Below are 24,649 nucleotides of genomic sequence, written 5' to 3'. Positions count from 1 at the left end.
AAGAGATGAAGGGAGAAAGAAAGTGAGAAAATTAGACGATCACTCAAGAAATGTTAGTGACAGCAGAGACAGACACAGGATCACTATACAGGGAAACTGGATAATATTAATTATGAAACCAGACTCATAGACCTAAATATTACAAATCTAATATGACATTTTACTGTATCTTTTTGAGCTTTCATGAGTGGTATCCTATACATCACATGAAAAGAAATGAAAGAGAAATACAGTAAAAATTCAATTTAATAGTCACTCTATTGGTTTAAGGCTGAAAGATTATGGAATTCATTTTCAAGCTAAATGTATGTACATATTGACATTTTTTCTTTTTTTTCATAAAGTCATGAAAGCAGCCTACCTTTTCCTCCAGGTCTTTAATTTGCCTCCTCTGGATTTCTGTCTTGTCTTCAAGGTCACGAATTCTCTGCAAATATCCAGAGAGAAAACTTTGAGGAATGTGTCTTTGTGGAGAAAAGTGAGGGGGATCAAATATTTCTAGCCAAGAGAGATTTCACACATAAAATTCTATTTTCACACTCTATTATCACACATATCTTTCAGCGGTGCACACATAGACAGACCTGGTGCGCCTGGTGCAACAGCTCCATCCTCTCCTGGAGGATCTGGCAGTCGTACTCCCGACTCTTCCTCAGCATCTGCCTCCTCAGCTTCTCCACTGCGGTCCGCAGTTCGTCCTTCTGAAGCTCGTCCAGAGGTTCACCGTACTTTATCACCTGGAGGGAGAGAATAGGCATCAGACACAGTGCAAACCATGATGGATTAAAAAAAACAACAACTTTAATGCGTGTATCTCTGATCGTGCTTGTCCTACGTGGCCACTTATTGCATCAGCAGAAGATTCAAGTGAACTATATTCCTTAAGGATTAAGAAGCATTAAATGAGTCTTACATTTCCCGGAAGCCTCCATTTTCTTAATGTGTGTTCATAATTGCTAAGTCACCACAAACATTGGTCAATTTATTTGCAGTAAACCTTGCAAACTGGCCATGTGGACTTCATGTAGATAGCAAAGATGTTCCAGATTAGTGGGATGTGCATGGTCACAAGGATGCATGTCAAAGCAAATTAATAGCATTTTTTAAAATAACACACTTCTACACATTTAAATTGACATGTAAATTTGATAAACCTCACCCCTCTGGTATTTAAGATTATATAAATGGAAACTGTACCGATGTTTAACAAAAAACAACAGGTTGTTTTATTATATAAAGGGTATATTATCAAAAATGGACAGCAGTTTTTTCTAATAACAATAAGACTGTAAGAAGTTGTGACATCACGCACCTTGTCCTGCTGCAGGGCATTGTATAATGTTGCTTCCAACTCCTGGATTTGCTGTTGGGTGGAGAAAAAAAACAGTTGCTGTTACTTTTGATGTAACAACTTTAGATTAACTATACCTACATTTCCTGCAGGCTTAACCTGAACCATGGCTACTACACGTCCTTTAGGAAAACTTCTAACTGTAACTCTAAAACCAAGTGATATACACCGTGTGGGGACCTGAATATCCATCCCCATAAGGGAAAATAGTCCAAACAGTGACCGTGAACAGATTGTTTCCCCAAAAAGTTTTGTGTTACTGACACACAAACACACACGTACCATGTAGGCCTGGTCCAGGGCCTGTTTTCTATAGTCCAGCTCCTCCTCTAGATATCCTTTCTGTTTACAGAACATCTCCTGCACAGAATAAGCAAGTCAGAGACAGTGGTTAGGTGAAAAAGTTTTCAATTTTAGTAATTACTACTAAACTTTATAATATTTAATACTCCAGTAATAAAATATACACATTATAATTGAATAAAACCAATATTTTACAACTAGGGTCTAAGAGCTATGTGGAATAGCAGGCCCACTGGAAACGTCAATCATATCACTCTGGACTAGAGCTGCTATAAGTCAATAAAAGTAAGAAAACATCTTTATGTAAACAGAAGGACACTGTGGGCCACAGAAATGTAAAATCTTGTTTAAAAGTTTTTTGGGACTGACCATCTCTATCTCCAGGTCCATCATCTTCTGGTGCAGCGCTGCCTCTGTCCCCTCAATCTGCTGAATCCACTAGAGGGCAACAAACAGCACAGACTACTCAGCGTGTTGATTTTTTTTTCGTGCCATCAGAGGAATCATGATATGGTCTCCAAACTTACCTTTTCTGCCAGTGACAAAACAGTGCTAGCCTGAATAATAGCCACTTGCTCCTCATTTCTTAAGTTCTATACAAAAAGAAAAAAAAAAGATATTTTAATAATGTGCCTGTTTTGGCATCATATGTTATTATATTAAATTCCCTATGAATTACCCCATTGTCTCCCAGGATGTCAAGAAGTTTGATGAGGTCTGGTATGCACACGTCCTGTAAAGAGAACGGAATAAAAACTCATCCGAAGCATAAAAAATGGCATTTACTTTTCATTTTTAAACATTTAAGTAAGACTTCTTTCCACCATTGGTGGTCTTAGCTATGGCCCCCATCCCTCCAAAGGCCCCCAACTGATATAGTAGATATATATAAGATGTTGTGGCTAGTCACAGATTTACAAGAGAGAAACTTTAGTGTCCGACTGCAAGTGAATGCATCAAGAGATGACGTTAGACATGAGCATCTACATTACTGTTATGATCAAATTTGAGGCTAAGTGATGAGCTTATTAAAAATATCTGAAGATTTGAAAATAAAACAGTTTATTCTATTTTGTTCAATGCTTTACTCATGTGCAGCTATAATGAGATGTTTTTGAGTTAAAATATCTTAATTTGGGGGCTTATCAAAGCAAATATTGATATATGAGATTGCTTGCGTTTAAAACAGCATGAACATATATTATATGAGAATATATATCTGCCATTCCTTACAGTGTCCATTTGAGTGTTACCCTCTTGATGAACAAGCACCACAGGATGATGAATATTAACAGGACCCTACACTAGTTTTTGAAACGGACCCCCAGATGCTTAAAGGGCTTCAACCCAAAGATGAAAATACGTGATTGCGGCTCCCAAACTTGGTGCTACAGACTACAGGCTACAACAAGGCTAAAAACTGTTTTTTTTTTTAACAACTTGGCTTCAGGACACTTGGATTTCTTCTGACGAGCAGTAGGGAGATATTTTGTGGGTTTATTTTTTATTTTTTAACGTTTGAATCCTGGTCACCATTACTTTAATTGTTTGGGAGATGAGTGCAATGCCCATTTCCTGTGAACCTCCAGCAGCGTTTTGTGGACTACAAAACTTAACATGACTTCCATCAGCATGATGGTGAGTGGTTAATGACTGGATTTTTATTTTTGGGTGAATTATCCCTTTAAGGCCACCCCTGATTTTCATGGTGATGTGCTTGCTTGTGACATTTTTTACTAAAAACAAAAAGTGCTATAAGCGCCTATAAATGGAAAAAATAAATACATCTTCAAAGCTCCTACTTTGTTTCAGCCAAAAGATTTGTGGTATCTTTCACAGTGGGAACTTTACGACTTTATAATTACTATAATTAAAGCAGAGGAATCCTTCTCATTGTGTACCTTGACCCCTTCCTTCATACAGTAGATCTGCAGCGCACTGACTCCCTCAGAGAACGGATGCATCCTCAGGTGGTTGAATGGAGGGGACCTCCTCTCACGCTCCTACAACAGCAGAGGTATGCATGTCATTACACATAACACACACAGTATTGACTCTGTAATAGATTTGGATGAATCAGCATTTCCACTTTTACAGCGTTGTTTTAGACTGTCTTTCTCAAACAGCTTAAAATCAATACTGACATTCAGACAGAAGTCAATTTTTTTGCATAAATCTTTATTTCCACTTGTCTCACTATTTATTTTTTCTGTGATGACATGTAAGTTTCAGTAGGTGGTGCTCTTTACTTTGCTCCGTCATAAAAATATTGACTACCCATATTTCAGACAAACTGCTGCTGCTGCTGCCATCTGAAGAAGCATCAATAGCAATAATAAAAGCCTGTAATTAAAATTAGAATGAAATTACTGTGGTATTGCATCAGTTTATTTCAACACTGTGCTGAGCAATCTGTTCCCCTCTCCGCTCACTAGGTGGCAGCTCGAGCCCTCACACGCTGCCGTCAGTATCTGCACTGCAGCACAGAGGGAACACAGAAACCGCTGTCATAGTTATCCGGCTGACTGATAGACTGCTGGGCTGCCTGTTTACATGACTGAATGGCTAACTTGACAGGATTACAACATAAAACAGCGACTTCAACAAAGATAGGGTAGAAAACTCTTTGTGCCTCACCTCCAGCTCCAGTATCCGAAACTCCAGCAGTTCATTCTGGTCTTTGGAGTCCTGCAGCTCCTGCTGTGCCCGACTGCACTCTGACTCCATCTTTTCCACCTGGACAGCGTAGAGAGTCAGAATTAAACTAATGGGCCACAAATCTAGACTGTAGCCACAATAAGTTATGTAATATGGTGGCGATAAATTAGATATTAGGTAAGTTATAACTGCAGGAGACTGTAAGGCATTAAATGATTCTAATTAGCAAATGTACCATCTCTGAAAAGGTGTTATCAAACTGACAAAAAAAATTATTTCAGGCAATTATCATATTTTTGAATAATACCAGTGCTGGTCATAGAAGAAAGTAACTAATTGAAATCAGCTTCCTTGAATAATAATTTTTAAATAGTGACAAACATCTTAAGAAACTGTGAATCTGTTTGATTTCAGGAAAATAAACTAAGTTGAGTCCAACCTTCTCCAGTAGCTCCTGATTTCTCCGTAAGAAGAGCTGCTTCTCCTCCACCCATTTGGAGTCCTGACGGTGAGGACAGAGATAGTTTTGTTTCAAGGGATAAAAAAAAAAAACAGAGACAAATTCCAAATTCAGAGATAGCTCGGCAGTTAGGTGACTTGTTAAATTAATCAGAGGACAGCAAAAATCCTAAAGGTCCACACAAACCAAACTATCATCAAAGAACTAGTGGGGACGATGGCCGACTGTTGCATTGCCTCATGTCACCCATGTCTTCGCCAAAAAGTTGCATTTGAACACAACGCAGATTTTTTTATTTTAACTGTGAACAAACTTCACATACATGTTTTAATGTAACACATTTTTTAGGATGTGTTTCTCATCTTTATTTATTGCTAGCTGTTCCTGTTGTATTGTTCACCGTCACTTTACAGGTACATTCATCTGCCTTGAATCATGTGCGTGCTTGTGTGTCCTACCTGTCCCTTCAGGGTTAGTTCCTTCTCCAAGTCCTCTATTTTGGCTTTATACCTGAGAACGTCTGCTTGGAGCTGCTCCTGAGCCTGACATATGAGAAAAAAAATAATTAGCCACAAGAGCATTTTTTCTTGAGAGCTCTGTGAATCCCAAAGAGGTCTGTGCAAGTATTGCAGAGGGTACATTCAATAATTATCTCTGCTGATATTTATGTGTGTCAATCTGTCTGTCCGCAGTTAATCTTGCAAACTACTGAACCCATCACCCTAATATTTTTAGTGCACATTTAATGCCATAGGCTCGAAGATATCTAATGGTTGCAGCAGTTTTTGAAGGACCTGTTTTATTGGCTGCTCTCTTTGATATTGTGTGTGTTGGCCGTGCAAGAAGATTGGCGGTTTGATCCCCGCCTCCTCAAGTTCACATGTCGAAGTGTCCTTGCCATCCATGTTTGTGTGATTGTTTAGACTGAGGAGGAGGCGGCACCTTGTATGGTAGCCTCAGCCACCATCAGCTTACAGTCAACATTCACTCAATTATTCATGTTTGCTTCAATAAAGAAAATGACACTGAGGATATCTGCTGTCAGACCTGTAGGTTCCATATCCTCAATGATCCAACATGTCACTTTGCGCGAAACCTCAAAAGGCCTTCCTTGTGTAGTTACGGTGGTTAATGTAGGATTGGACAGCGGCTGTTCTAGTTAGGGGCTTAGTGAAGGATCGATTGTATCTTTTTTAAGACAAATTACGAGATAAGAATATTTGGATATTTGGATTGTATATGTACTTTTGCTTCCATCTCAGCGTCCAAAATGCCTCCTTTCTGTTCCTGCAGCAGGGCGTAGGCTCGCTGTAAGGCCTGATACTCCCTGGTCAGCTGACGGAAACGCAGCTCCGACTCCTCATTGGCAAGACCCTTGATTGACACACACACACACACACACACACACACACACACACACACACACACACACTTCCTTGTTAGAGGTCAAAGACTAAGGCTGAATTAGCCTCACAGAATATCCCTAGTCAGATAAAACTGAGGAGAAATGACAATGAATTACAATAGAATTGTCTACGATTGAATACATTCAGGGTGTGAGATAATTGTAAATATAGTCATTGTGGTACTCCTTGGCTTTTTTGGTGACTTTACGAATATGAGGCAAGCTCTCACCTCTTCCAGGTCTTCATCAGGAGTAGCAGGAGTTCTGTCCATCCGAAACGAAGCCACTGAAGACGACTCCGAGTCCATTGACTCTTCATCGTACCCAAAAAAGGTGTCTACTACGATGTGCCTCTGCAGAAGAGGAAGTTGGACAATTCACAAATCTGATGGTAAATGTCCAACAATTATTATGGCTCAATAAATGACCACAGATCAAAGTCCTCACTCTTGGGTGATGTGAAAAGTATTTTCCTTTCCTTTTTTTCTATATTATTGTATCTAGCTACAGACACTTGTTTCATGGCTTGTGAAAGTAAAGATTCATTCTGCTCATCCGAAAAAGTGTGAAAAAGGTCACAATGATGTTACACGATTGTTTGCTGACGACTGAAAAACATGCACATGCTCTGCTGATATTACATGCTTTTAATGTTTTACTTTATGTGGAAAAGTCAAATGGTACTTTATAATCAGATCTTGTTCTCATGGAGACCATGACGGTTTTCAGTCACCCACAAAATGACCATTTGTAAATCACTTAGTCATGCCATGCTACCTTCAGTTCACAAAGACAACTGTTTTTCTCATAGCAGTGTGTCTCAGCTGTTGACTGGTGTTCAGATCACCGAAACGCATGTTAATACCAGGTCTAAACAGGCTCACTGATATATTGACTGATTGGCGACCAAACAGCGCAACTACATTGAAACACACAACTCTTGTACTACAATCCAAGTCTCATTTATCCAGTGGTATGCTCATTCCTTCCAAAACACATGCATTTTCAGAAAAACCTCCCTTTTTAAAACTGCACTGAAAGTGAAACTTATCTATACTCTTATCAGAGCCAGACTCCAACACTAAGGTTTTTAGCAATATAGTTTTACTGTTGCAAATCTGAGATTAAGCAGTGTGAGTAATTGATTTAAAAATGGTCATTTTGTGAGTGATGTCCTCCTTTAACCTACCCATTGTAGGACAGGATCTTTGCCAAAGATGCAGTTTTGCTTCTCAAGAATACTAATTTATATTCTTAAAAAGTGCCAAAAGATACTGTCACTGAATGTGTTTGCTTGTTTTACATAATAGTACAGAAACGTAAAGTACATTCTTAGATAAATAACCAGAAACAAATGTAATTCTCTCTACCTTTATTGGCCTCGAACTTCTTTTATGCCTTTTCTTTCGTAGTAGTTTTTCTCGGTCCTGGGAAGAAAGTCGAAAAGAAAATTAAATATTACATCACTGTAAGATGAACATTTTTTCTGTCTTCTCTTTAAAAGATTAAATAAAGGAAAATAAATCAACTACAACAGTTCATCTGCTCATTTCAACTCCAGTTTGGCCTTGATTTCAGAAAATCACAATCTAATTTTCGTGATGATTCCACATGAGTTCAGGATCAGCCCCTATGGTTATCACTGCAAGTTACTGAAAAGATCAGTAGAAACCTAATTGGTGCACACCCTTGTTATATATGAAAAAAAAAACATACTCGTGTTAGCTCATCAATCATGCTTTGTTGCTCCAGGACTTGAAGCTTGAGAAAAGCTATTTCCTGGTCATCATGTGCTTGGTCCAGGTCATTCAGAGACTTCAGCTTTTTCAGCGGAGGATGGGAGCTGATCTTCTCCTTCTGCAGACATAAAATAACCACCTGTAAATCAGCCTGTCCCATTTGCCAAAAAAAGTTCAAAATGTATACATGATGCGGGTGTGATTTTGTGCTGACCATCTCGTTGTTCTCCTTGGCCAGGCTCTTGAGTTTCTCATCCAGCTTCTGGATGGTCTGAGTCAAATCATCGTTCCTTTTACTCAGCAGCTTGTTCTTGTCCAGCAGGGGCTTACACTGCTTCTCTGACTCTCGGACTCGCTTCAGCTGGGAAGAAAGGGACATGAGGATATATTAAATTGTGACAGATGACAGAAGCTGGGAGATCTAAAGGAAAAGCAGAAAGTGTCAGAGGACAGAGAGAGGGAGTCCCTAATCTTTAAATAAAAGATTTTATCATACCAGTTCATTCCTCTCGTCAACTAGCAGTGAGTTGCGATCCTCTAATTTTCGTATAGTTGAGTTGAGTTCAGCAATGCGCCTCTGGTTTCTCCTCAAGTCCTGAAGCAAACAAACAAAAAAAAACAAATCCAGGATTATTTTTGTTATTATTATTATTTAATTAATGTATGAATTCTTGACCTCTGGCAGAAAAAAAACATGTTTTGTGAGGTCACAGTGAGCTTTGACCTTCGACCATCAAATTCTAATCAGTTCGTTCTTGAGTCCAAGTGGAGGTTTGTGCCAAGTTTGAGGAAATTCCCACAAAGCGTTATTGAAATATTGCGTTCATGAGAGGGAGATGGACAAAGTCATGGTGACCTTGACCTTTGATCACAAAAATCAAATCTGTTTGCATCAAAGAAATTCCCTCAAGGTCATCTTGAGATATTGCGTTCAGGAGAATGGAACAGATGGATGGACAGATGGACAACCCCAAATCATAATGCTTCCGTCGCTGGGACAGAGGCATAACCACCCCCCAGAAAAATACCCAAACAAAAACTATTTCCTATTTTACTAATCTAATCACAAGCTAAGCGCAGAGGGAAAAAAACATTAAATTTTTTAGTGTGAGACAAGGATGGAGCTTGGTTCCTTACAGGCCACTGCAACAATTAAATATTTCTTCAGTAATTCTATTAGTTGAAACAAAATTACCTCCTCAGAGGTCAGTATTATTAGCATGTTGCAAGAAGCTGACTTCAACAAAAACAATTCATTCATTGAGAAGCCAACATCATCACCATATCTGTAAACTTTTGATTTTAATATGCTTGCCTCTCGTGGACATTAAATATAAATCTCCTCACATAAACAGTGTGTCAGCTCATGAGTTGACACGCTTCAATCCCAATAATTGACATTTTTCTTTATTTTCACTTGGAGTTGATCATGGAACACCCTGCTTGCTTCTCTCATGGTAGTGACTAGTTTGAGGGTGCACAAAACAGATTTGGAGCGTCACTCAGTCTGCACATCAATATTTGATCAGCAGAGTCAGATTTTGAGCATACAGTCCTGATCTGAGTCCACTCTCTCTCCCGCTATTTTAGCATCTTCTGAGCATTTCATCATAACCATTTTTGACTGGAAATTTGCAAAAAGACAAACCCACATCCAGATGTCATAGTAACGTCTTTTTCAAAGTTAAAGCCCGCACAAGGAGAAAAGTCAGCTTTTGACAATACTGCTCCACTGTAAGGAGCGATTGGCAAACATGAGACTTTTAAGGAGATGCGCTTTTAGTCTGAGTTCAAGCTCCGGGGATTCAGACTGCAAAATGTGAGCCGGAGCAGCTTTGATCGTTACGAGCTTGAGAATCCCTATTGCTGGCTCAAAGTTAGTTACACAAGTCTTTCTGCATGCTTAAATCAAGAGTTACAAAACCAGTTCTGGCACATTCGCATTTTCGCTACAAAGTGGTATTCAAAGGTTAACGCAAAGAGGTAAAAATGGGGTTCAAGAGGCAGGAAGACTCACAGTTTCTCTGAAATGAATAGTTGACATTTTGCGCTGTGATGAGCAGGACATTTTTTAAGATAAGTCCCACAGGGGAAATTCAGAATACGAACTTCTGCACTTACTGGGCTACCACAGTGCTCAGCTCCATCTCCAGCTCTGCCTGGAATCTCTCTTTTCGGGCTCCCCAGGCCGCACTCAGCCTCCTTGACGAGGAACAGCTGCTCATCCAATGCGTCCTTCTGAAGCTGCAGCTTCTGTAAGAAACCCGCTGTTGACTCCAGCTCCTTCTCCAGAGCAAAGATGGTGCGGTCTTTAGATTTGATTTCATCCACCTGCAGTGAAGGAGATAATGGTGTATTTCAGGAAGTGCTGAAAGGTCATTTCTTGCTTTGGTTAAAATGAGTTTTTTTCCCCCAGTGTCACTCTGCTGTAGCTTAACTTTATAAAAAACACAAGACAGTTATTGAATTGAAAAACAAGTGAGTCAAGAGAGTAAAAGTGAAAAAAATCTAGTTCCTGCTCTGCTGTGTGAGAGATTTTTTGGGCAGGTTTGACCTGTGTGATAGGAGCAGCTGTAAGACATCCTGTCTGTAAGATTTTATGGTGTGGCGATTGTCCTCACGATATCCTTCCACCTGATTGCCCCTAAAGGGATGCTGTCTTTTCTATCACTTTATGGTTTTATTGTTTTTGTGGAATGTTCTTTGCTGTCTTATTCCTTGTGGTGGTAGTGGAAGATGACCAGGTATTTAAGCCCGTCTGAGCTGCACTGTCAACAGCGAACTACTGTGTGTTTTCATTCATCTCATCGCATATGTATTTCTTCAGAGAACTAGCAATTCTCATATTTTTGGAAGGAATTTTTCTTACAGCTGTTTTTAGTTTCTTGTTAGTGTATTGTATTATTAAATACAATGTGTCTATTATTTTTCTATATGGGATTTGCTTTTTTTCCCTTTTGGTAAAACAAAATAACAACATCAAGTGTTATTTTATGGACTAGATTATTTATTGATTCAATCAAATATGCCAGAAAAATGATTTTTCTAGATGAATTCATGACTGTACACAGAATAAAAATAACCAATATATATATATAACTCTTATTTCCATACGCTTGATTAGGCTTTCTGCACAGACAACTGTTTGTTAATTTTTTGTAACCAATTACACCTTTACATTGAGTTTAAAAAAAAATCCTGTCTAAAAACACATTTTTTCCCTCTGCCTATTAACTCACTTAATTATTATTAATTATTAGTGTTGCCTTCTATATTATTTAAGATCTCTGTGTTTTTCATGCTTTTTTTTAATTGTCATTGTGTTTTTCTGTGTACTTTTTTTATAGTGTTTGCTTTTTTGATTGTACAACACTTTGGTCCCCTGTTGTTGTTTTAAATGTGCTTAAAAAATATGTTTGGATTGAACTGGATTCGGATTCTTGGAAACCAAGTTTGAAAATTATACTTCAGAGGCCAAGAAAAATCACAACTTCCATTCAAGTTTCATCTGAAAAGGTTTCCCTGCAGATCTATAACAAACTCTTCTAAATAGCTCATATGAAACTGAAATGTAGCTGATGAAGCATGAAAAATTTACCCCACTGTGCACCAACCTGCCACCCATGCTGTGCAAATATCCAGCATGAGCGGTGGGCTTTACTTATATTTGTCACAGTCGTCATTATCATGTCAACCGTTAAGTATTTCGTAGCAGTGATTGTGCCTACCAGTCTGCGGATGTCCCTCTCACAGTCCCACTTGATTTTGGAGATCTGCTCCTGGTGCTGCTGGTGCTCCACCCGCAGGTCGCCAGCCTTCATCTTGTCCGACTGGATCATGGTGCTGAGAGCCTCGTCCGTCTGCTTCTTCAGACTCTTCAGCTCGGCAATCTCCTGCAGGAGCTTCACTCTCTCCTGGTCAAAGAAGCGCCGTGCGTCCTCCTTGGCTTCCAGGGTCAGCGCTGTGCGCACCTGAAAAATCAGGGGCGAGAAAGGGAGAGGGTGTTGATGTTGCTTGGCAGGATTTCCACACTTATCAGGAGTTTTTTTTTAAGATTACCTGGGGAAAGTAAAGGTGAGTAATGAGTATTTATTTCTAGAGCGCCTCTCAGATTTGAAGGTGACTGCCCCTCTGTCCTAGTTTAGTTCCACAGCTGATGCTTTGGGGTTTTGTTTTGTTTGGTGAAATTTAAACTGCACAATCAGACACTAGCGCAACCTCACCTTCTCTCCGCTGCCGTCGCGCATGGCGTTCAGTGCGGCTTTGAGCCTCTGGTTCTCCTGGTCTTTGATTTTGGCGTGGCGGGCCAGCTCCTGCTCATGCTGCCGCGTCAGGTTTTCCCTGAGAGCCTGGAGCTCCTTTTGCTTCTCCTCGTGCCACTTGGCCCGTTGCTCTGTCAACATGGCAGTGTGACGGTGCTGCTCCTGCTCTCGCACCCGCTTCACCTCCTGAACCTTGTCGCGCTCCAGTTTGCTCACCTTTGAGAGGAGTGGAGGCGATAGGAGTTATTTTATATAACACGCATAAACACTATTGTACTCCAAGTACACGTCAGTCATTATTTTTGAACACTTGACTCAGAATCTTTATTTCAATCTTCATATTTAACAGTAATTGTTTCAGCTGAGGTTAAAAGGTAATCTTTCAAGGGTGTAATAATGGTTTAAGACATGGTAGGAAGTCAGGGCAAAATAAGCTAGAGGTTCTTGAACTGGAAAAAAAGAGTTAACACTCTAACACAAGCGTATCATTTTCTTTGGGGAGGGAAATTCCACTTCAAGCATCCTTGCATGAATTAAAGAAAAAAATCATACTTTAAAATGTAAGAGAGACATCTTACTGTGAATCACATACACGTCACACAGCAAACTAAAACATGGTGTTCCGTAGTTTACCATATGAATGCACACTGTACAATGAATAGAAGTAGTACATGCACCATTAACTTAGAACATGAAACTGTAACATAAGCACGCCATATATAGTGTCATGACACAAGACGTAATTGTCACTGGTCAACCATGTGTAACTTGTAGAGTCCAAAGGTTACTGGAAAGATTCCATCTTTCAATTTTTTGGGACCCTAATTTATTCACTGGCCTTCAAAAAAAACTAAAAGCCAGTGTGACCTATGACTTTGTAGACATATTTAAGGTTAAATCTACTGAGCTGGCATTTAAAATGAGCTATAATAGTTAAAATATTCAGGGCAAATGTATGGTTTTTGATCTTGTGAAGTACCTTGCATTTTTCTTGGTGTAGTTCTATCTGAATGTCAGTCAGCTTGGACCTGAGGTCTTCGTTGGCTGCCTGGAGGGCAGAGATGAGCGCTTCGGGCTTCTCGCTCTTCGTACGCCCTTTCTTGGCCATTGAGTCAAATACTAGAGAGGCTCTTCTAAAGCTTTCATTGAGACTTCACAGAAACTTTCCAAGGCGCTCCCAGGGTTTCCAGGTCCTCCTCTTCCTCATTCTCCTATCAGAAAAAGGGGCTTGGGTGTGGAGGAGAGACAAAGAGAAGCAGAATAAGACATAGTATGGACTGCAGATGTGACATAATGTGCAAACTAGCTTGTGCTTCCATGTGTATGTTCATGTTTGTGTGAGTGAGGTGTGTTGAGAAGCGGTGATAGTGAGAGACTGCAAATATGCAGGCTAATGACGAGAGGATTGCTGGTTGCAATCCTAAATGTTTATGTCATCAAAACAAAGAGTCTGCAGCCACAAGTAGAGCTAGAGGGCTGCACTTTGGTACAGTGGTGCTTGGAGCTAAATACTGACATGAGCACGCTAGCATGCTAAAGTTGTTAGCATTCTATGTCAAGCATACCTTTAAAGCATGATACACCCCAGTCTCTGCACTGCTGGCACCTGAGTTGCATTTTGGGTAATGAAGTTGCCAGGTTTAACAAGGAAGAAGAATGCATAGACTATAAAATAAATTGTCTTTGGTTCCACTGGTAGACTGAATATAAGGATGGACAACATGACAGCTCCCCTAAAGTGAGGCTATTCAATCTTGATCAGCCCCTGGTGTCTGACTGAAGTACAGGTCATTAAGCCCGCCCCTCCATGTTAGTGTTCGGGACACAGGCCAAACTAAAAACTCAAAGTACACACCAAATAAATCTTTCCCAAAGATGGTTTCTGTCACTGAAGGTAGTTCTCATCACCCTGATGTTTGTTCTAGTGTTTGTTTTTATGATAAGTTCAGTTTTAATGAGTTATTAAATTATACAAAAGGGGACTTTTCTGCCATGAATGACAGCTGTGACAGCCAATCCGTGCACTCGCATTCAAAGGAGCAGCTCATGATTGGTTGGATGGGTGTTTTGGCGGGAAATCCCCAATTGCTGATATTGCTATTTTGCAGATGCGAGCTCTCGCAAGATGGCAATGCCCGTAACTCGGATATTTTAACCTCACTTCAGCATAGCAGGTTAAGTGTCCATCTTTATATAAAGTCTGTGGGTCCTCTGCATCAATCTTGATACCTTTTTTTCTTAAAACTGTTTATTTTGTGTCAAACAATGTAGCATAAGTGCATAGCTAAATCAGTGAAGCGCTTCCACTGTGAAGGATTGGTGGCATCTTGCAGTGGGTTTGCAAAACTGAAACTATGGTGGCCATCACAAAAATGTGAAAATGCAAAAATGTATTCCGCTCTATCTGAGGCCAGTGTTTTGTTTGTCCATTTTTAGGTTACTGTAGAGCAACATGGCGGATGCCGCCATGAATGAAGAAGGCCCCCTCTGAATGTAGTCACAAATGGCTCATCCTAAGGTAACAAAAAACACAATGATTCTTAGTTTCAGGAGATTATAAACACATGAAAACATAGTTGCGAATTTTATACAACATTTTTCCCAATAGATGCCTCTAAAAAAATACACACTGGACATTAATGGATCATCAGTGTAATTACAATTTATCTGTGGGGAACATGAATGTCTGTATCGAATTTCAAGGCAGTCCATTCAATGAAGATAACATGATCCAACATGGACCCTATATGTTGGAAGAAGACCCAAAGAAGCACAATGTATTATACAAAAAAAGTAAGCAACCACAATCCTGAAATCTAGAAACGCATCACAACAAGTTAAGAAATAAAGATTTGAAAATTTAATATCATTGAAAATTTCATTATAAATCTGTCACCCTATCCCATAAGTGTCATACTAGTAATAGTAACAGAGTGATTAGTGATAAGTGATAATGTTTTGGCTTAAAGAGTGGGCTTATGTTGGTTTAACAAGTATGCTGTGAGATGACCTTAATTATTCTGGAATGTGTAACATACCAGCAGAACAAATTTTTAGAACAAATGGTTGTCTGGGTACACAGTGTTAGTGGCAATCCTTCCTGCCCTACTATTTGCCTTTTCTTCCTGCACTGTTTGAGGTCAGCTGAAACCCAATGACCTGCTGAGTGCCACAGACAGACATGCTCAGGGTGTATACTAAAACAGCAGGGCTCAGACAAAAACACATGATAAACAGTGAATTCTTTGCACCCTCCTAAATCACTTTATGACGCCATTAACATTAACGTCTTCGTGGGAAAGACGCTTTTTATTTAGGGAATCTTTAGTTTCCAAACATATTCTCGGTCATCCTCTCACATTAAGTCTGCAATGTGTGTTAAACTTAAACTTGCTGATGAAACGTTGTGACATGAAGTTGTTTGTCTCTCTCAATGTATACTGTGAACCCTATTGCAACATTATGACATGGAACCAGAACAGTGTCCTCCATACTTCAAATGTGAATTTGAACTGTGCAACATATGCATGCACAATGTGTCAGACTTGGTGCGTTATATAAAAAAAATCCTGGTTGGAAGAAGAGTTCAGACCTCTACTATTAGTGTGCACAGGGAACTAAACTGAGTCTGTTTGCTTAGCCTTCCCTACACATACAGCAGCAGAAGCTACTCTTTGGTGACGTTCAGACTCCAGAGTGCCATGAGAAGACCTCACTGCTAATTTTGAAATGTTATTTCAAAGAACAGCGTGTGCCCAGCACAAACAGACCTATAAACTCACTGAAGGGCACTTGGCAGATGTCAATGCAAATGTACCACTGCACTTTGCTATTGGTATCATGGATCGAACTAGAAATCCAGTGCTCACTGGTTGGCAGTTAGACATAGTATGACTGCACTATTGATTCATTACAGAATGACAAACCAATCTCTACTCAAACTTAGCTTCAAAACTATGCATTAACATAGCGCAGGGTAATATGAAGAACATCAAATATCACAATATTTTTGACCAAATACCTCCATGACAATATTGTGATGATATTGTAGGGTTGATGCTTTTACAAAATATGTTCACAATGAGATTTATGACAAATAATTATCAGTAATGGAAATATAATGACCAACAGGGTAAAGCCAAATAATAACACAGCTAGAATAGTTTGGCAAGTTCTGAGAATTGCATTACTTGACTGTAATGCAGCCTTTACACCCAGGAAAAGACAACACATAAGGATATACACAATCTGAGATGATATCTAGTCTCATATTATGACATCCGTTAAATATTGATATATTGCCCAGGTCTACTTTAACACTACAGCATGGTAACAATCAACACATATTATCTGTCATGCATTGCATTCATATCATATCAAGTTACAAGTTGTGGCTCCGTTTGGGACCTGTTCAGGCAGAACAAACACTGGAACAACTTACAACTTGTTAAAATAAATTTGTGGTTACAGCAATGCTTTATGTGCCATAGTTTCTTTAAAGTTTTCTATGAAAGAAGAATGAACTGAATTTGGCAGTAGGCTATTCATGAGGGGATGTATTTAAATTAAGATTATTTCAAACAAATGTGTCTACTTTTAAACTCTACCCAGCTATGGAAATACTATATGAAGATTTTCTGATTTTTTTTCTAAAAAAACCTCACAAATGAATGAGTACTTCCTTACTAAGTGCATCATGTATATGGAAATTATTGCACATGCAAATTTTCTATTAAAGTACAAATGGTTTTCCTAAAGTTTGGTTCTTCTATCAGTGTCTCAAGTATGCGGATGTGTTTCCTTACTGTACACTTCTGATTAATGACTCACAATAGTGCACATGCATGTGAACGTGCACGCCATCATGGGCAGCCATGATGATTGAAGAGGAGTTGGATGGTGTCTGTCATAATCTGAGGAGGTATGACATAACATCGCTTAAAAGATTTTGAGATACAGATTAGGGATGAAGCAGTCGTGATCATCGCATTTAGTCTACACGGGCTCATCATGCTGCAGTGTTGTGGGGCCTTTTTAAAAGTGCTTCTGCTCTTTTTAAGTATCACTTATGGAGGCTATCCAAGGAAACATTGATGAAAACCACCCGACCAGTGACTCTACGCAGGTTACTGAATATGTCAGTGCATTATGTGGGAAACAGAGCAGAGTAACAATGTTGAATGTGCACTAAAGAATATAAACAGTAACTTCAGGTTAACTTGAGGGTGCATGCTGCAGTGTTATTTTAAAGTGTCAATTTTCACACAAAAACATAAAGAAAGGAATTATTACCTTGAATGTAAAATCCCATGAGTGAAATCTCAAATAAGCATGAGTAAGTGGCTGTAATTACACCCCACAATATTTTAGCAGCATATAATATTTTTCTTGGCATTTAATTCATTGTTTTTCAAATTAATCGACTTATATTGTAAAAAAATGTCAAGTCACAATGAGTTCTAACAGTCTAAAGTGATGTGACAATAGTTTAAGTGATAGCTGAGTAACATACGCAGGTTGATTTCTGATGCCACATTACTATCATAGCCTATTGCATTTTAATTTTTGGAGGTTTAGAATATGTTGATTTGAAATAAATATGCTTCTGTCATATGGAATCTGTGTACCTATATAGAAATGTCAATCCTGGTAATCTCAACCATAATGCCCTGAGGCTGAGTCTTTTCTCTGAGCTCAAATTAACCCTTAATTCATTACAAATACTTATACATCCTTTATTTAATCAGGTAAAAGTTTCATTGAGAGCACTGTTACAAAATATAAACACAAACTAAAGACACAAATACAACTGTCTCACACTTTAAATAAGCTACATCCAGTCAGTAATATGCAACATAAGGCCACTCAAGATCAAACTCAGTGGAGCATCTTATACGATAAAATGATTAAATAATATAGGATTATATATTCGGACAAAATGTACTAAGACTCAGCTGATAAATTACTTTGACTCACCCTCTGAAAAATCATTACTGACACAGTTCCTCTGCATTAGACCAACTGACTCCCACACGTCAATCTTATTCTTCTCCTAATGCAAGAGTGGATTTACATTGCATCAAAGGATAAGAGATACCAACATAGTGGTGCATCTATATAAAAAAATGTTTTTTTTGTTTTTCATAGTTACTTCTATGTTTGAACACAATATTGGCTCATGTTTAAAGAAGGGAGATCCACACAGTAACAATATAAGTTCACATTTAAATGTTTTAAGGATAACTGAACCTCAGCAAACTAGTGATGTACAGCTTTTGGGTTGATGTGTCATCACTAACCTAAAAAACATGTTGCATGAAGAAAGACAAACCAAACACTATCAAACCAGACAAAACAAATCTAAGTGCCTAAACGGCCCTAGCTTTCTACGGCTGTTAAATGAAGGCTGAGACGCTCTCTCTGACCACATGGGAGCTATAGCCTATGACACATGCACAATGTAACTGTTGCTGCGATGTTGGGCGGTTACAGCAGATGCTGCTACAAATAAAGGGATGGTGTCCAAATAGGTGCTTTTGATTGCGGACGCCAAAGTGAAATCAATTAGTCATTTCCACGTTCTATGACAGCGCCCCATTAATTGAGCTTTTTGAAAAGTGCAAACCAGATTTTTATACCTCGGTGATATGGTGCATTATGGCGCTCGCGCTCTGACATTTTGTCTTTTTAACCTCCTTGCAGAGACTGTCATCTTGGAACTATCCATCTCACATAGATTCCCACAAGATTAGGGCAAAGTCTCAATGAGGTGAGAGCACAGATGTTTTATAGTGACCAAAGACGGTTGCTTGCCTGGCACAAATGCAAAAAAGTTTTCTAGCTTTCTGATTTACTTCCGTGGTATGCGGCCCACTCATAGACTTTATATTGTGATGACATAACCACTTTTTAAATCATTTTTATCAGTTTGAGTAAATTTTTATAAATATCAAACTGCCATGGCTCAAAAAGCCCCATGTTACGTCCAAGCTGTCTGTGGTCCTGTACTTAAAGCCCATTCCTTCCTTTGCTTTACTTATGTATCATCATTACTCAGCACTCGTTTCTAACCTGACAGCCTGCACATGCAGAGTTGGTTTAATATTTTAACACACAAAGCTACAGCAGCAGATTCCTCGTCCTTGCAGTAAAGGGGAGGTTTACTCCATAGCTCCCTCTTTAGTGAGTTATTCATAGCACATGATGCACTGAGGCAAGATCTGAGCTCCTTCAACCTGACATACACATTTCATACCACTACTGCTGCTGATTTTCCCTCATACTGGATAGTTATTATACTGACTGTTCAAATCAACTGACTTGTGCTGGTGTAGTGGTATAATCTAGTTTAAAACTTGCTCTAGATTTTCCAATTTTATCTATTCTTTATACATGCACTACACAATATTTTATTCTAAAAATACACAGGATTAGTTTTTACAAATAATTAAAAATATACCAACACTTTCTGATGTAAGGCATCAAAATGTAACTACTGGCTTATTTAGCTTTATAGTTAAAACATTTAGATTGCCAGGCTGTGAAAAATCACTTTGGCTGGTGTTTCTCCTGTCTATTTTGTAAAAATACTTTAATAAATGTTGAAAATCAATTTGCAACTGCTCAACAAGTTGTTTAAAGATTTGGTTGAGATTCAGGCCTATTTGGGGTGGAGGTGGGGGGTATGTACTAGATGCAATCAGTCGAAAGGACCTTGCAACCCAAACATTCTTCTTATCAATGGAGGCTCTAAAAAACTTTACATAACTGTTTATTTACTATGATAAAGCAAACACTTGTAAAAGGTAACTTATTAAAAGTGGTACAATATATTTTAGAGCTACAGAGAAAAAAAATAAATAAAAAAGTAATCCTAATTTTTTTAAAAGTTTGTATCATCAATTAACCATAAAAAATGAACCGATCCTTGCAGTTATATATAATTTTAAAATGAAAATCTTTGCATTTTGGACTGTTGGTCAAACAAAATAATTCACTGTTTTACTAGATTTTGTAAACATTTAATCAGTTTAGAAAATAATCAGCAGATTAGTCAATAATAGAAACTAATTGTTAATAATAATTGTTTAAGGTGTATCATATTTTGTTGTTAAGGTTGTATTTTCATGTTCATTTTGGCTGGTCAAGCTTGACATCAATATGTACAAAAACTAGTTCCCATAGCGTTTTTTTTTAAGTGATGATTCACTGATGATTCGTTTACAACCATCTTGGTCCAGCTGAACACAGCAGCACCATCATGCGAAGCCAACCACAGCTCGCCATCGCCGCTAATACTGTATTAACCTACAAACCATCCACAGCAGCCAGGTACTGCTCTGAAGGGGTACACTGGATATGAATTTGCTGTGAGCCCATGTCAATCTGATTACTGTCATATTCCATTTTCAGACTGTGCTGAGAAATAATCCGCTGGCTAGTCAAATGAACATAACAGCCTCAGACAGGCATCATAGCCAACACTGGGCCATGCACCGGATTTTGCCTCAACTGTCTCACCTTTTGACTTTCATTTCTATTTTTAAATGTATTATCTTCATTGTTTATCACCCTGCTCTGTGGATATTTAATGGGTTTTAGGGTTAGAATAAAGGTTATTTTCTTTGCCTCTCAGGTACATGCAAGCAATATTCATACTGAGACCTGCTCCCTTACCTTGACCTTGATATCTCTTGTTTAAAGAAAGGATTTAAAGTAACTTGTTTGTTACATTCAGGTAATATTTAACAGCCTTCAAACTGAGCCTCATCCACCTCAGCAGTTTGAGTCACACTTCAAGAGAGTACTCTGTGATCTTCATCTCACAGATACAATGGTTTACATAAGACTTGCAAACTGACAACAGTTTGTTAGTAGACCTGATCTTTCTCCAAAGTTAAGAAACAGCCTAATGATTGCAAGCCATTTAGCAAATGAGCCTACAGCAAGCATAACAACAATATCTGGACTGTGTCACAAATCATTCCTTCAAAAAATATGCTAAAATTGCAGCAAAAAGACAATTAATGTGTGACCAAACTCTGTAACTTATTTAAAATCTGAAGTGTGCATATGTGCATATTTGTTGTTCTCATGAGGTGTGCTATGTCCTTTGTACAGTACTGTTGTTCCTGTTTTCATGTACTCTATGTCTTTTTCGCTGTCTTCACACCTGCCCATGGACAACAGTTAAAAATTAGCCAAGCACATTTTTTTAATGTGCACCGTCCCCTTCATCTTAAACTGTAAAAATACATAAATTAATAAATAAGAGACAATAACAGTGAAATTACTCACAACACTCCTGGCAGATGTCAGAACACACAAGGACACCAAACAGCTACAATGTGAGGTAACCTCTCCGACAAGAAATGGCATCATTTGACCAAACCGAAGACCGATTTATACAGACTCTGAGGAAATCTTAGGGACAAACACGAGCTGATGAAATTGCAACCTTCATGCCAGGAAGGGTTTAAAGAAGTGGATCTTGGGAAAGCTGGTTAAAGTACTCTTCTAGGAACTAGTGAAAAGGTCACAGTCAGTGCGTTTACATGCTGTTAAAAAAAGTTGAATTACTGTGTCAGTCTGACTAAAACTGGACTTTTAAAACGCACGTAAACATGTTAGTCTGACTGAAATCAGACTAAACCGAAATTCTCGAAATCTGTCAAACACTCCCTGATAATGTGATTGGAAGTCGAGCTATTTCGTCATGTGATAACCTTAGTCGGACTGTAACTGGACTACGTGTTCTGCACGTGTTCCTCGTTGCTGTGCCGTCCTCCCTCGGTGTTTACGGATAGGGACTGTTCATCACTTAAGAGTAGGGAAGGAGTGCTGCAAAACGGGTAAGACTTTTTTTTTTTTTTTTAAATAGGACTGAAGACGGACTTTTTTTTTAAATTTTGGTTTACGTAAAGGGACAATCAACTCCAAAAGGTAGTTTTTTCTATTTATTTTAAATAAAAAAGTCACACCCTAGCCACCCCCCCTCCTCTGATAAACAAAGTACAGTCTGACAGCATCAGCACAGAAGCTTGGCCATGTACTGCTGTGGATGCGGCTGCAGCAAATCATATTTTAACCATCTAAATAATCACTATCAGTTTAAGTGTACACTTTATTTGAATATTTGCTCCTCTTTACCTTCCAAAATAGCTGATCAGAATATTTTAAAGCTACACCGCAATACATGATACATATCTCTATATTTTGAAATCTCTTCTAAACTCCTTTAAATGACTAAAATACAAAATTATTAAATGGACTACAGTTACAAATAAAGTACCTACTGACATGAAATAAAATTACATAAACTACTGTTAAATACAGTTTAATAAAATACTGTTATAATGTTAAATAAAGAAAAATATAAAGTTAAACAAAGTATTGTTATAATTAAATAAATCAAAGCAAGAGGCATTATCAGATGATGTAAACGAAACGATGTAGCATAATATGAAACGACAGACGTTTTTGTATCATCAGACGATATATTTCGTCATATCGCACAGCTCTAGTGTGTATGGTGATTATTTAAAGCAGCATTCATTGTTCTGTTTTTCTTTGGTCACTGGGAAAACATTCTTTACACAACGTTTACATATGAAATCTCTGTTAGACATATTATAAAACTACGCAAATGTGTTTGCAAACCGTTGCCTACTCGCACATCCATCAGACCTGTAGCAACATAAGCGTTCATTTGGAGTTGTTTTACTGCTGTACACCAAACCGATGCAGTTCAAGTCCAATAATCACTCGCCTTTCAGTCCTGTTTTGGTCTTAACCAACTCCTGGAGTAAATATCTGGCTTTTCTACACTAAATGTTCACTAACTAGTCGCTAACTTTGGCTGTCTGCCACTTGGTGCTGGGCAGGTGGCTTCTTTATCACTGGAAACAACTGCCGCGGCAAACCAGGACAGAAGAGCTCCAAGAGAGGCTGACAGGCTAACTGATCATCACAACAGCTACAGTTCCTACTGCTGCTGGAAAGGAGGGTGATTAGAGCAGTGAGACTGAACCATACAGCGAATTTGATCTAATCCAAACAATTAATTAAAATATGCTAAAAAAGCACAAGAGGCTGCAGAGTTGGATGGTAATTCTCTTTCACATGAAGCACACTGGCACCATGACCCACTTTTGACTCCATCAGTTCTGGGTGTTGGCGCTGGATTTTCCAGACAGAGCGTATCAGAGCAATACTCATAGAAATGCATGCCTTACTGCAGCCTGTCGGCTTTAGTCTGACGGGCCTCGAAGGTCTCACTGTAAAAGCCATGTACAGTGAGACCTTATCCTCTTAATTATGACGTTATAGACAAGCATGATCTCATTATGGATTTATTTGTTAGTATATTCTTTTTTTGTTTCTGCAGTGCTGTTTGTGTTATGATTTTATCAAGAAATTCTATGCTTTTATTCATTTACTCATATCTTTGACTGTGTTTTCATTTTGATCATACCTGTGGCATTTTTTTTTTTTTTTTTGAGTGCTACTTCACATGTGTAGGCTTCAAGAAAGAGGCGCTCTTTGCATTCAAGGAGAAAAAAGACCAAAAAAAGGAGGTAGAGGTTGGGCATGTTATTTCTTTTGTCAATAAGTCAAAACCAAATAACTTGAAAACTATTTTGGTATATGTGTGAGCTGCAACTTGTTTTAATATCTCCTGACTGTAAGTTAAAACATGTAGGTGTCAAGCCTATTTATTCAAGGTTAATTAACTTTTGCAAAACAGTGCTCCATGGAATTTTTACTTTTACTTTGACTTATTGACAAAAGAAATAACAAGTCTAACCTCTCCCTCCTTTATTGGCCATGTCTGTGTTTTCTCTGATATTTCAGTGTTTTATTCAGTTTCTTTGTAAAGCATTTTTATCAGTGATTGCTGTTTTTTAATTTGTGTTCTATAAACAAACTTGGCTTAACTTTTTTCATCACAATTTGAGCTGCATGCAAATGCTGCATTTAGTAATATCATATCAGTGATGCCCAATCTGGTTTATTCACTCCCATTCAGTGTCATATATCATACGATAAATCAAAGAGCCACATACTATGTTCTGCTGCAGTCAACGTCGATATAAGCTACTGACATTCAGAAATGACCATTTCATATTAATTTGGGAGCGCATAAGATCAGACATGTGAGGGCATCTTCGTTTCCGCTCATACACAACAGGCTATTCTGTTGTTTTTCTCCAAAATAAATCTTTCAACCTAGAGCCAACTTTTTTTTTCTATATCAGGACCTACCATCTGTCATCCACTACCCAGTCACACTACTGTAAAAGCCAGCCATACTTTGCCTTGGGTTAAAGGTAGTATTAATGAATAAGATAAGCTTTGGTTGCTTTTGGGGATCATATCTGGTGTTTCATTAAGCCCTCTAGTACTGTGGTGAGGATACCAGCCTGACAAGACGTAAGTAGCTCTGTAGGGAAGCAGTATTGATCAGCAGGA

General features: G+C 38.5%; 1 protein-coding gene across 2 annotated transcripts in view; it reads right to left on the bottom strand.

The window, feature by feature from the left end:
• jakmip2 (janus kinase and microtubule interacting protein 2) overlaps window positions 1-24,649 on the bottom strand; it is a 31,433-nt gene that overhangs the window by 3,447 nt on the left and 3,337 nt on the right. For both annotated transcript variants that reach the window (XM_042498925.1, XM_042498926.1), the window contains exons 2-22: window positions 13,158-13,405; window positions 12,140-12,394; window positions 11,645-11,887; window positions 10,038-10,247; window positions 8,413-8,511; window positions 8,131-8,277; window positions 7,894-8,034; window positions 7,548-7,604; window positions 6,408-6,530; window positions 6,018-6,146; window positions 5,231-5,314; window positions 4,752-4,814; window positions 4,292-4,390; window positions 3,556-3,657; window positions 2,334-2,387; window positions 2,182-2,247; window positions 2,024-2,092; window positions 1,634-1,711; window positions 1,313-1,363; window positions 585-737; window positions 362-427 (exon numbers count right to left, since the gene is read on the bottom strand). In XM_042498925.1, the coding sequence (XP_042354859.1) occupies window positions 362-427; window positions 585-737; window positions 1,313-1,363; window positions 1,634-1,711; window positions 2,024-2,092; window positions 2,182-2,247; window positions 2,334-2,387; window positions 3,556-3,657; window positions 4,292-4,390; window positions 4,752-4,814; window positions 5,231-5,314; window positions 6,018-6,146; window positions 6,408-6,530; window positions 7,548-7,604; window positions 7,894-8,034; window positions 8,131-8,277; window positions 8,413-8,511; window positions 10,038-10,247; window positions 11,645-11,887; window positions 12,140-12,394; window positions 13,158-13,286 (2,418 nt within the window). In that variant the 5' untranslated portion in view covers window positions 13,287-13,405. The remainder of the gene's footprint in view (window positions 1-361; window positions 428-584; window positions 738-1,312; window positions 1,364-1,633; window positions 1,712-2,023; window positions 2,093-2,181; window positions 2,248-2,333; window positions 2,388-3,555; window positions 3,658-4,291; window positions 4,391-4,751; window positions 4,815-5,230; window positions 5,315-6,017; window positions 6,147-6,407; window positions 6,531-7,547; window positions 7,605-7,893; window positions 8,035-8,130; window positions 8,278-8,412; window positions 8,512-10,037; window positions 10,248-11,644; window positions 11,888-12,139; window positions 12,395-13,157; window positions 13,406-24,649) is intronic.

This window comes from Plectropomus leopardus, chromosome 13 (genome assembly GCF_008729295.1).
Source record: "Plectropomus leopardus isolate mb chromosome 13, YSFRI_Pleo_2.0, whole genome shotgun sequence".
In the NCBI taxonomy this organism is placed as follows: Eukaryota; Metazoa; Chordata; class Actinopteri; order Perciformes; family Serranidae; genus Plectropomus; species Plectropomus leopardus.
This window is presented reverse-complemented; position numbering and strand designations above follow the sequence as displayed.